Genomic DNA, 13,141 nt, shown 5'->3' with positions numbered 1-13,141 from the left:
AGACTAGCAATGCAATAGCAAGGGCTTGGATACTAATCTCAAAATTAAATATCTTCATTTTAGAGGTGTAGATGTGCTGCACCTCTAAAATATGGATTTCCAGAGGTATCCATTCTCTATTCTCACTAAAAGTCTGTGGAACAATTGATAAGAGTCAGGCATCAGATCTGGAGTCCTGGTGTGGTGATTCCAGCAAGATGCAGGATTTAGCATTTCCTGTCTCAACCTGCCATGCAGGGTTGCTATGTGAATGCTAACTAGATAATGTGCTCCACCCCACAGCTGCTAGGTAGGCACAGCTACTAAAGAATCCCAAAGACTCGTAAGACACAGGGAAGAAGTTTTCAGAGATGGAGTATGTGATGGCTACAGGGCTGCATCAAATGTAGACTCGCCTAATTTGATCCTCACTGATACCCAGTGTGCATCCTGCCATTATACAAGGAACTTTTCAAAGAGCTTGCCTTAAATCTCCACTGCTGAGTCAGACCTGGAATGCAGGAGTCTCCAGCCATCCTCAGCCCTGCAGCCTAAGCTCTCCCAGCAACAGCCCCATGGCCTCTGGTAACCCCAGGGCTTGCTAATGTGAGGTTCATAAACCGCTCTGACATTCCCATGGAAACAGAGTGTGAGGTCATAAACAGGGGATTAGCACCTCCAAGCGCCCAGCACAGCACAGGATGCAGGCCACAGGCTGTCTCTTTGCCCACCAAAGCCAGGGGCCATCCAGTCTGGAGAGGGGGAAGAGATCCCGTTGCCTGGGCAGGGCAGGCAGAGGGTGAATCTCTGACTGGGGGAAATGGGGATGGAGCAGAGGGAACAGCCTGGTGATGGGCCCCTGCTCACTGCTCAGCCCCACAATGAAAAAAGAAAAGAAGGCTCAGGGGGGTCTTACCAGTGTTTATAAATACCTAAAGGGAGGGTGTAAAGAAGATGAGGCCAGGCTCTTCCTAATAGAGCCTGGTGACAGGACAGGAGGCAATGGACACAAATTGAAACAAGGAATTATGTCTGAACTCAGAAACATAAGAAAACATTGTGTCACTATGAGGGTGGTTCTCTGGAAAATGCTGCCCAAGGAAACTGTGGAAGGTCTATCCTTGGAGATACTCAAAACCTGAGTGGACAAGGTCCTGAGTAACCTGCTCTAGGTGACCATGCTTGGTTGTGGACTAAGTGCTCTTCAGAGGCCCCTTCCAATCTCAACTACTCTGTGGTGCTGTGACTGCCCTACTGAGTGTTAGTGATGAGGAGGCGAGTGCAGCCGAGGATGGGAGGGCAGACTCTAACATGTGTGGCAGCTTTAATCCTCTGTGGGTTAATTGTTTGAATGAGATGTGGTTTGTCCTTAAAAGACTGACAAGAGAATATTCTGACAGACCTTCTGTGAAATGCTATGAGTACTTTTTACGAGCTCTGTTGCCTGAGGCATGGTTTACCCAGTTATAAGGAACTGCTTTTCCCCTCCCAATCTATTTCTGAAAAAAACAGATGTGGAAAGACAAGACTATTCACCTGTTGAGCTTGGGTTTCTTGGGAACATGCCCTTCAGGAAGTGGAGGCCTGTGGTTTGGCAACAAACCTGAAACAGAAAAAGAAAGGTGTGAGAATATTCTGCAGTGCCTCCTTGCCTCTACAGCATCCAGAAGTCACACTGCACCTCATAAGCCAGGCAACCCAGGTCCCTACAGGGACAGCACAGCAGGAACTCAAGTACAATACAAAAGGGATTTTATCTTTAGTCATTGCTGAACCTGCACCCCAGCCACAGAGAAGCTAGGAGGTTCTGCTGGGTACAGAGAGGACATACCCAAAGACACAGCCACTTGGGCTCATCAAAGAGGCTTTTTAAGAGGACACAGGACACTAGTGTCCAATCAGATTCCATTTCCAGGATGAAAAATCTGACTATTAAAATTGTGAGTCCATTTAACCTGAATATAACTCAGGTACCAAGCATAAAGACCAGCACAATACTCTGACTGTTTCAACCTGGGTCCTACTCTCAGGGTAAGGCAAAAAAAAAGTCCCCACATGGCAGATGGCAGGCAGGTACATGTTATTAAGGGAGTAGATCAAGCTTACACTAAACTAAGTAATTTCAGAAGCTGGTATTTAATCATCAGTTACTAGAGACTGAGCCACTTCCCAGACCTTGTCATCTTCAGGGATAAATGTCTGCTGCCAAGGCAGAAGCCAGGAGGCAGAAAGCAGAACAGGTAGTCTCTGGTTCATCATCTTGTCCCAGCACTTGGGCCACGATGACTTCCTGCGTGATTGGACAATGACATCTCACTGGGCTACACTAAGTGGGTGGGAGACCCCCTCTCTCAAGGGGTTCTGTGGGTACCCCACAGGACAGGGTTGTCTCAGGAGGAGGCTAGGTACCTGCACGGTGAGCCATCTGCACGCAGACAGCAATCTTCTTGTGCTCCTCCAAACAGAGGCCTGTGACCCTTCGTGGCAGCATCCCTCCATCAGAACGGATAAACTGACTCAGCAGCAAGACATCCTGAGGGAGCAAGAGAAGGGCAAAAGCATCACTGCTACAGCTACTTTAACTGCTGGGGCTCTGAGGTGTCGTGATGACTCTCGTGCTGTGTACAGAATGCAGAACAAAGCAAAACAAAACAATGATTTCTTCTTACGCATTTTGGCTGCAGCTCGACAACAAGTGGCTTTTGCTTGCTATCCCTCTGCCTGCCAGCTTAGCTCAGTAAGGTCACTCAGATGGTCCGAGTCTTCCCCTGACTTCACTAGCGTAAATATGTGATGTCAGCTGCAATCCCTGCTACTTCGCTGTCACTTGCTCCAAGATTCTAGCTAAGATATTGTGTCCTAGGTACTCAGGCATGGTTACACAAGACCTGCAGATGGACAGTGTTTATACAACTTGAAATGCCATCACAGCTGCTATCCTAAAGGTCACAGACATGTTAGATCACCTCTAGCCCCTCCTTGTTCCCTCAGAGCAGGATTGTTCTCTGCTATCTAGTCCTCAAACTTTTGTCCAGTTTCCCATGGTGGAACTCCCCTCATGTCCCTCTGGAGGGGTGGAGAGCAGGGAAATGGTCCAAGGTCTTGCATGAAGAGGCTTTTTGTCAGAAAAGAACGTGTGCTGATGAGAAAGACCCAATAGTATAAATCGCTGCCTTCGGTCCTTTGCGTGCATTAGGTGGGGCTGTATAGCCATGCTGGATGGAAGGAGCACTTGGAGCATGCTGAGGGTTTGTCTGTGATTCAAGCATCATTTAGATTACACTGCTGTTGACCTTTACAATTAAGAGCTCTAGAAATGTAAAGCACTCTTAATAAAAACAAAATTAAAAGGATCTCCAGGATGAGATAGTATCACGGGTCTGGGATAACAAACTTTTAAACACAGCAGCAGCAGCTGTTGCACGAGTGTCCCATCAACTGTACACAGTACAACAGCCCAGTACTTAGACATGTGCTCTCCATATCCACACACAGCACCAGAGTGAATGTGCCCCTCAGGCCAATATAGGCAGGTCTCCCTGACACGCTGACGTCAGGCTAAGTTGGCCCAAAGGGCCTCTGGAGACTGTGCTTGTTTTTTCCCCCCCATCTGCTGACACTTGTTGCTGGTTGAGAGATTATTTCTCCATTGCTGTTGTAAACATGTTCATAGCTGAGGTAGCTGGACAGTGTGGAGGTTGCCTGCAGGCTGGTAGAGACCCACCAGTGAGCACTCCGATGGAACGAGACTTCAAACCAGGTACCTTACCACTTTACACCACGCTGTCTAGGGCAGCAGGCAGGAACAAAGAGTACTTGCTGGTTTTCACATCAGGTGACCCTGACTCTGCCTGTTTTTCACAGACCTGCTCCCACTCTCCATCTTTGCTCTTTTCCAAAGAGCTCCCTGAAGCATTCCTAGCTTCGTTTACTGGCCTTGCAAAAGCAAACAATCACAAGTGGATATAAAATAAATGTTTGGAAAACCTAGCTATCTAGGAATTATACATCCACCCCCACTGCACAAGAGCAGCTCAGCTCTAAAGGGGCCTGCTAGAACTCAATACAGCTTTCCAACCAGAATGATCAATTCTGACAAATGCTATCATGTAAGTGCTGCAGTCAAAATTTAGAGGTTTGTTTGTTTGGGGTTTTTGTGGTTTGTTTTTGTCCTTCTTGCTCCCCACCTTCAATTCCACCCTCACTAATATCACCACAAAACACAGTTTCCCTCTTCCCTTATCTGGCTTCCTTTCTGCCGCCACTTGTCTACAAGGAATGTGTTCAGACTGATTTTCAGATCCAGCTCCTTTGAAAACGTGGCAGGTTAGGCAACTTCTCACTGACACAAAATGACTTCTCAAACACCATACAGTGTGATGCTGTATCCAAAGAACAAGAAAAGCACAGCTGAGCAACTAGCAGCAAGCTCCTGAGAGACCATTTGTGGTTAAAACGGAAGCAAAGTGTCCTCATCTCAGCTAACGTACAGCCTTGCCAAGGAGAACAGTAACCAGGGGACCAGCTGGTGCCAGCTATGTTGGTGGAAACTGGACAGAGGCCAGTCAAACACTCCAAGGGTACTAACTTCTAGCTGCTCCTGAAATGCACTGGATTGGATTCAGGAAACCAGAGCAAGCCCTATCCCCTTTTTTCCCCCCTTTTCTTTTGCTATCCAGTTCTCCAAGTCACCAACAGTTTAATTTGCCATTTAGCACAAACATGTTGCTTCTAAGGAAAGCAACATGTTTGTGCTAAAGAAACAAACTTCTAAGTGTCTAGAAAGAGGAAAACTTTCTTAGACTTTTCTACTAGCCTGCTGCATTACTCTGTGGGGAAGAGGAAAAAGGGAGCTGATGGCAAGTTTGTGGCTGTTCCAGTCTTTGCAGCCGTGAAAGCCTAAGTAGGCCACAGGTTCTTGTGAAGGGTGTGTGTGGTCCAAGTGATTTCTCGTATTACCACCACGCCTCATGGAGTCACAGGGTTGTTATCAACTGTTTCCATGCAAAGGGGGGACGTGGGAAGCAAAGGGAGCTAGCCTTTCTTTTTCTCCCTGTGGGAAAAAAAAATAAATCAGAAAAATCCATTCTGTTATTATCTCTGACCAACAGTGTCACCGACTGACCAACACCCTTGTGTGGCAGTCCCTTCTTAACTGAAATCATCTATATCCCCAGCTGCTGCAGCTCCAAATTACACTCACACCATCTGGCTTAAAATGCTGCGCACTTGTCAGGAGGTTTGTCCATTTCTGAAGAACCCCACAGTTAACAGGCCAGGTGCCTCTCCCAGAGTACTTGGACAGATGCATCTCACCACAGGGAGAAAGCAAGACAGGTACAGCCAACTTTATGGGGCAGCTGTGGAGGGAAGTGAACAAGTATGTGGAATGGTCAAAGAAAAAAAAAAATATGTCTGGCAAGTTCTCATGGTACTGTCATGTTCCATAAATTCATACTTTGTGCTAGTGGACAGCCAAGCCTGTAACCACGGATTTGCTTTAATCACTGGACAGCTCCCACGAGGCTGGACCCAGATTCCCACCCCTGTGATCTTCAGCATTTGATGAAAACAATTTGGATTGAATTAATCTAGGGCTAATAGGCAAAGCTTGCTGCTTGGTTTCCCCTAATTGCTGCCAAAGCAAAAGGACATATTTACTGCCTACTCAGACTAATGATGTTTGAAGTGGATAGGGGGAAAACAAAGAACAAGTTCAGCTTTCACCTCCAAAAGGGCTGGATAAACTTGCTAAATGAAACACGATATACAGCACGTTCATGTGAGTGGATGGCAACCAAAATGCAGAGACATCTCTGCGTTTTAATATCTGCAGATGCTTTGAAAAGCACGACCCTGGACTGCTTACACACGATTCACTAAAACCTTCATTTACAGGAAGAGCCGCCAAAGAAGTCTCTGTAGCCAAATGACTACTGGGCTGTATCAGTCATTATTTTCAGTTATACAACAGTCTGATTTTTCCCTTCTCCCTTAGTCCTTGGAGCTGTACACCATTCCCCAAGCATTTTGTAACAGGATTTCAGGTTTCAATCCAGTTGCATCCCGACAATGACCAAAAGAACTTTTTAGGTCCAACGGATGGGAAAAAAAAACAACCGAGGTCTCAGTTTCAATGGACAGACACCCAGAGACCACAAGCTGTGGGAATTTATACCTTGGGCTCTGTTATCCTGAGCCTCAGCAGCAACTACGGACTGAACAGGCAAAGACAACGGCAGCCCTTCACACCACAGCCGAGGCAGGTTGGAATCATGACCTGCTAGTGCTCACAATGCCTGCTCAGTTGATTAATAACTTCAGAGACATTAGTCCCCCAGTTCTCTGACAGCCAAAGTAACTCATTATGCCACTACTTTAGACTGTGCTAGTTGCACATGACAAAAGGAAAGTCCTATGAGGTCATATTACTCAGCTCCCTCAGGGGCTAATTCAACACTTCCCTTTTCATAGTGCCTCATTCAGTCTAATTACAAGCCTCCCAAGCAAAAATGCTCACGCTTTCCCTTCTGTGCAACTGACTGATCTCAGCTTATCAATCTCAAAAGAACCACTGTGATCCCTCTATTCTCATCTCTTATCAAGCACAGGTTATGCTGTATGAACTGGAATATATCTTTAACAAAAATAGCTGTTCTCAATTTACAGACTTGCAGGACAATTAACCACCAGGGAGTAAATTGTGTCACTATTTAATTATCCACACAGTTAAATGCCTGTGCTTTATTGTTTAAGCATTTCAAGATTCTGCTGCTCATCACTGCTGCAGCAAAGAAGAATAGCAGAGAGTGCTTTTGTGCAGAAAAGGGAGATTTTGTTCACCTTAACATTTAAAAGCCTAAAAATCCATGACTGGTACAAAGCATTCAAACATACAAGGGATTTTTTTCAAGCAGAAGAGGTGGTCTACTCCACCCAGGAACTAGGAATTTCTCCTAGTTCCCATCAGCCCCACAGGGACATGCTTCTAAACACTAAATACCAGTTCATGCTGCCCTCTTTAGCTTTTTGGCCAGGTTCTCCTCTGTTCTACAGCAGGAGTATTGGATGTATATACAACAGATGCATATGCCTTTAACTATATGGCAGCCAGGACACACATGTTCCTAGTTTGTCTTTGAGGACCACAACATCTTAGGAACAATCTCAGCAATGATTATCAAGACTCTGTCTGCACTATCCCTCCTCACATATGGTATTCTCTTGCATCCATACTGAACAGTAGAAAACAGGACCTAAGACTCAAACTGAACTGGAGCATGGAAGAAAACTCGTAATCTTAGTTCACTCTGGGAACACACTCAAGACTCAGGCTTTACTTTGTTGGGACCAACAGCCTACTTCTAATCCTGAAAATCAGTCTCTACAGCATCACATTGTCCAAAACTGCTTCTTTGGTTCTCACTGGCACTACTCTCGATCCGTGCAAGAGAGTCTTCTACCACCAAAAGCAGTAGTGAGTCCATATATTAGTTTCCAAGATTTAATCCACTCCCATGGCTCATTTCATCCCTGAGCATCAGTTTATAGTTTCTCTGGAGCTCTTAATGTGCAACTCATAGGATGCTTTCCAGAAGTCTGTAGAACTACCCAGTTTAACGATACTGTTGTCTCCTCACATTTAAAACAAATAAAACTATATTAATAAAGTATTTTCCAGAGTGACTGGTCTGTTTTCATCACAACCCAATTCAGCAACGGTGAAGAAAAGAATTGCAAAAAATCACTGCATTCAAACATAGGCCACACAAACCCAATCTGGTTTTGTAGCACTTTCCATGCCTTAACAGCATCTGCCATTTCTCCTTATTTACAACCATCTGCAAATTCATTGTATTTTCAGCTTTCCTAGATAGCTGAGAAATCAGACCAGGGAACACTAAAAACTCCCCTAACCAAAATTAAATAATTTCACTGTTTAATATTATTGCATCCAGACCAAGTCAGAACCACTGACAACACTCAGATCCTAAACAACTTAATTTCTGCAACACAGGCATTGAAAGATACTAAACAGATATTTCATGTATATGTCCCATCTGCTGTTTTACCTGCCTGGACTAATTGCAAGTATTTCAACTGGCACTATTGCTGTACTCACATTCTTCATAATTAGTGAGTCATAATTAGACCTATCCAAGAAGTTATTTGGTTTTACTCCTAGCTAGTACTATTTTACTTGGAAATTGCAATGTTTGATTTATCAAGTGGTAAACATCAACTTCATTCTCCTTCCTCTCTCAACTACTTAGAATTTCACTTTCTATTTTCAAACCATTTGGCGATTCCTTAGGATTCTTTTCATCCCTGCAGGTAAAGTAATGTATTTGTTAACTAATTCCATTAAGATCTTGGGGCTACATGCAACCCAGGCTTGCTGGTCTGTACCTAATTCAAAGCTTAAGTTATTTCTGTACCTGTTTTTTCTATCTGTTTTACACTTGCAAGACTGCCATTGCTACCTAGGTATTAAAACAATTCTTCTTCTGTGTGCACATGCTAGGACTGCATGAGCACACGTGCACACAGAAGAAAGTGAGCAGCTTAATCATTCTGCAGCCAATGTGGCTTTTGGTCCCCATCTCCTGTCATTAATGGATTTTCTTTCTCACAAAGATTTCTTTTCCATCAGATGCATTTGTATCTCTCTTGCCCTAATCCTATTGACATTAATTTATTCCAAGTTTTCTGTTGCCTTATCTTAGTAACAGCATGTCTCTGTCTGATTTTCTTCTTTTCTAATTCCAGTACTGGGCAAAAAGCTTGCAAGCTTAGAGCTTACACAAGGGACTGTGTTTAAATGACCTCTTGTAGACTTACATTCTACATCTATTTCTTGCTTCTTATTTTAAAGTGCTCTTGACTGTTGTGCGTTTGTTTTAAAGCATTACAGGATTTTCTTCCCATCTTCTACACTAAATGCTAGTAATCCACTCATTAGTTAATAAACTTCTCATTAGCATTTCCTACTGAAAGCTTGAATCAAATCTGTTTTTTTTTTTTCTGCTGCAAGGGATGTAAACATATATGCTCCCCTTCATACCCATCAAGAGTTTTAGAAGTTACATAAAACAGTAGCTACCTTACTGGTCAGTGACACAACGAGAAATTGTAGTGCTTAAAGACAATAGAATTGATCTAGTCACATCTCCTGGCTTCTCTGGAGTTACAACAGGCCCCAATCAGTTGACTAGATGTTGCATTCTGGTTTGACTCTCCTAGAAGTGCAATGCTGAAAGGCAGCTGGGCACAAGAGAGATTTCTCAGATCAGATGGCCATGTGTATCATCCCAAACCTTCTGTCTGATACAAACCCATCCTGCTTTTCCCCAGGAATACCACCAGCCAAGATAAACAATTACTATGTAGGAAGCTCTTGTTACACCCAAGAGAAGCAGAGATGGAGTTAACTATCTTTACTATACCCAGCAAAAGACAAGAGGGGCAGACTGTGCAGTATGTAGGTCTGACAGCAATATTTATCTAGCTCTGAGGATGGGGGAACTCTCCATCATTTAACTTACCACATAATCATACTTATGCTTCAGGTTCCAGCGACAGATGGGACACTGGCCAGAGGGGTTTGGAGGAGGTGGTGCTTCAACATCCTCTATAATTCTTCCTTCAATCTAGGAAACAATTCAAAGGATATAATGATCAGGCACAGTTTAGGCCTCTACCTGCACCTGGGACTTGATGAATACTTTTCATCAAGTACACAACATGTTGATCAGTTTTGTGCAGATATTAAGGGGAACGATACCTGCATTATTCATCTTGCTTATATATAGATCTACCAAGCACTTTGGATATACACAGACTATGGGGAGAAAAACAAATTCAAAGGGCACTGAGAAGCATTTGGTAAATCCTTGTATATCTTTTACTAAATGTAAGTTAGTTCACAGTCAGTGTAAAGTTCTCATATCCACCTGAATTCCATTTATAGCAGTACTCCTTTGAACCACCATGCCCTGAAATTGTAGTGGCCCTTTAGCTAAAAGCTTTAAAACATGTTTTTTTTTTTTCTGGGAGTATAAGAATGTCACAGAATAGCAGATGCACATTGTGGATGAAAACATGCAGGGCCTTGCTAGATTACAAACCACCACCAGAGAAAATTCTGAGCAAAAGTTAAATTTAAGAAAGGACTGTTAGGACATGTCTGCAAGTTTGTGGGGAGCTGTTCACAACCCCCTCCCCCCTTCAAATACACCATTATTTTGTCCAGTTTAATTCCCTGAACAATTTTTTTTTTTAACAAAGTGGTGATATCTAACACTCAAATTTTCTCAGAAATAACATGCAAAGAGATGTAGAAGGTGTGTGTAAGAAGAAACTGAGAAATTTGTCTAAACGTAGGTATTTTCAGGATATGAAGTGTAACTGCATGTTCACTTGCCTCTTTTTTTGAGGACTTATGAACAGAAGCACAAGCTATCTCCAATTTCAGCTGAATAGACAGAAAAAGACAACAAAACTAAGCCTTTTTTTTCCCCTCCAAAATATTTTGGAAATTTCCTCTGGTCAAATTAAGATTGAAACCAGATTTTAAACATCAGCTGACAGCCTCAAATACTGCAAGCACTACAGAGCTTATAAAGAAACCCTAAGTGGAGTGGAATGCAATGTTACTTTTAAGAAAAAAAAGCTGACTTAGACTGAACTGTCAGGTTCTGTGCCTGAGGACCATGGAAGAGAAAAGCATGACATTTTCTGCAAGTGTGCATGGGACATGGGGGCAACCAGCTGAACTGTCAGAACTATTTTATACCGTGGATTTCTTGTCTAGTGATGGCAAAATGGAAACAGTAAGTTATTTATAGTTCAAGCATCTTGGTACCTCAAAGAGAGAGAACACTGTCAATTTTTAAGTAAGATCCTGCCCCCCACAAATAGAACAGCCAATTTTAGAAAACAAAAAGTCACTATAAATATAAAATACAGGCCAGTATCTAATTTTCTATTCATCAGTAAAGTTATTTTCTGGGAAGCCTGTGTATCTGGTCTTGATTCTTGCCAGTCTGGCTTCAGACTGCACTTTGACTGTAATCTCATCTTGGAAATAAATAACGATTCAAAAGGCTACATCAGTATCAATTTTTCTTGAGATAAGTTTCAGCATACAGTTTTTGGCAATTATTCTGCAGCTACTGAGGACTTTCAATATTGTTAACCCACCCAGTTATTATTATTCTTCTGTTAGAGAACTAAGAGGGGAATATAGGAGCTCTATATTCACAGTATGTTGATGAAATCCAGATTTCTTTAGGCTTCATTTTTCCAGTTCATATCAAACTCTTCCTTCAATACTGATAAAAGCAAGGACACAGAGAGATGGATTCAGAAAAGACCAACAAAGTTAGCAGCATGAACAGAGTGACAAGAGGATATACTGAATATAATCTCCCTTATGCTCCACAGTGGGCCAGGAAGAATTATTTTTCTACTGGGCTCTGCTACTGCAATGCATACCTTTTTTACTTCAAGCCTCAGTTAATGTATTGGGGCTTCATGATTATAATTTACACCCCCTTTGTAACTGACTGAACACAAAGCACAGCAACCTACTGTGTGCGTTGCCTTGGTGTGCAAACTCCTCCATTTTTTTGGTTAGAGAAACTTCAGGGCATGCTTGCAAGCTCTTCTGGTGCCTGGGCAAAGATTACTAGCCTAGCACTTGACTAGAAGAAAAAGAGACTTTCCACCACAACTACTGTCATGCCTTAAACTTATTTTTGTTGATGGTCTTAGAGATCTTTCTAACTGCCATTTTCTATTTGATATCATGCATGCAAAATAAATAACCTTCTCCATTCAGGTTTCAACCATGACAGTGTCCATTAATACAAGCAGGACAAGATGAAAACTCAGACTTTCAAAGGTACAAACAACCAAGTTTTGTCTTGATTCATTAGCAGCAAAAAAGTGTGTCCCTTTCTCATTATTTATGTATGTTGAGGTACTGTGGTACAGTGTTTTCCAGCTAGTCCCAAATAAATCCCACTCCACCCTCCTCATCATATCCATATATTTCAAAATATCTGTGCTAGCTGGGCTTAGAGTGCTACTGGCATGTGTAATTACTGACACATGCAATGTGAGCAGAATAATGCAATTTCCTCAACCCACCCAGTGATTTCAGTGCTTCTTCAAAAAAAAAAGAAGACAATTCTCAGGTGGTGCTAATTAAGTGAAGTTCTAATTCTATTGCTTTGATATTTTCCTTCCCGTCTTAAGCCATAGCTGAGAAAATGCTCTTCTTTATCAGTTACTTCAGAACTTCTGTTTTCTTTTCAGGAGCAGTTTTCCCTTCATATTTAAGGTTTTCCTTTGACAGTAACCCTTTCACTGAAAACTCTTTCTTACCAAGTGTGCTACAAGCTGTGACCTCTACATGGATGCAGCCAGCACAGAGACATCCTGTGATGCCACAATGTGTTGCTGGCACAGGATGAAGTGACAAGGCCACCAGGCTAACCTCCTTCATGCCCTCCCACACTCAAGATGATGCCAAGTATCACTACTCTAAGAAACAAACCCATCTGAAAAACTGCCTCTTGTGTTTTGGGTCCCAAATGCCTCTGATCAAGGTCTCCAACATCACCATGGGTGTGCTGGAGGGCTCAGCCCTCATGGGTGGCTCTAACTGGAGCCAGCTGCCATCAGCAACAGGGTGATGATCCCAATCTTCAGCAGCCAAGCCCTCCATCCCTTACCTGCATTCATAACACACTCCTACTCTCAGGCACAAAACGGACCCTTTATTTTTGCCCTTTGCGTTTTCCGAGGTGGGTGAGGGGGAAGGGGGTGTGCGCAGACACGGACACACACACGCAAGGGGAGGTGGAAGGAACGAGAAGCAACGGCAAGGGCAGCCGCTGAGGAAAAGGGGTGCAGGGACTTACTGTGGTCGTGTTCCCTTCAGTGACCTCCACAACTGCAAAAAAAAGAAATGGAAAGACAAAATGACACTCATTCACCTTAAAAGAAACAGCATTTTTAGGGGGAAGGGCGAAACACGGTGAACACAACCGTCCCTCCCGACGGCGGTGAGCTAGCACAGGGGGACGGGGCACCGCGGGGCAGCCCTAGACTTACCCTCCCGCAGGGCTCGGACCGGCGGCGAGGCCCACCCGCT

At 43.5% G+C, this 13,141-nt stretch overlaps 1 protein-coding gene across 1 annotated transcript in view; it reads right to left on the bottom strand.

Moving 5' to 3' along the window:
- The window catches only part of MRPS18A (mitochondrial ribosomal protein S18A), a gene marked incomplete at its 5' end in the record, with an annotated part of 21,125 nt that extends 7,990 nt beyond the window's left edge, over nt 1-13,135 (bottom strand). Inside the window, 5 exons of the mRNA XM_008946133.1 lie at nt 1,516-1,582; nt 2,389-2,512; nt 9,525-9,629; nt 12,909-12,940; nt 13,102-13,135. Coding sequence (XP_008944381.1) covers nt 1,516-1,582; nt 2,389-2,512; nt 9,525-9,629; nt 12,909-12,940; nt 13,102-13,135 — 362 coding nt within the window. The remainder of the gene's footprint in view (nt 1-1,515; nt 1,583-2,388; nt 2,513-9,524; nt 9,630-12,908; nt 12,941-13,101) is intronic.
- Nucleotides 13,136-13,141: the final 6 nt, after the last annotated feature.

The sequence above is a fragment of the Merops nubicus genome, unplaced genomic scaffold (assembly GCF_000691845.1).
Source record: "Merops nubicus isolate BGI_N331 unplaced genomic scaffold, ASM69184v1 scaffold27938, whole genome shotgun sequence".
Taxonomy (NCBI): Eukaryota; Metazoa; Chordata; class Aves; order Coraciiformes; family Meropidae; genus Merops; species Merops nubicus.
The sequence above is the reverse complement of the archived record's forward strand: the minus strand, read 5'-3'. Positions and strand labels throughout refer to the sequence as shown.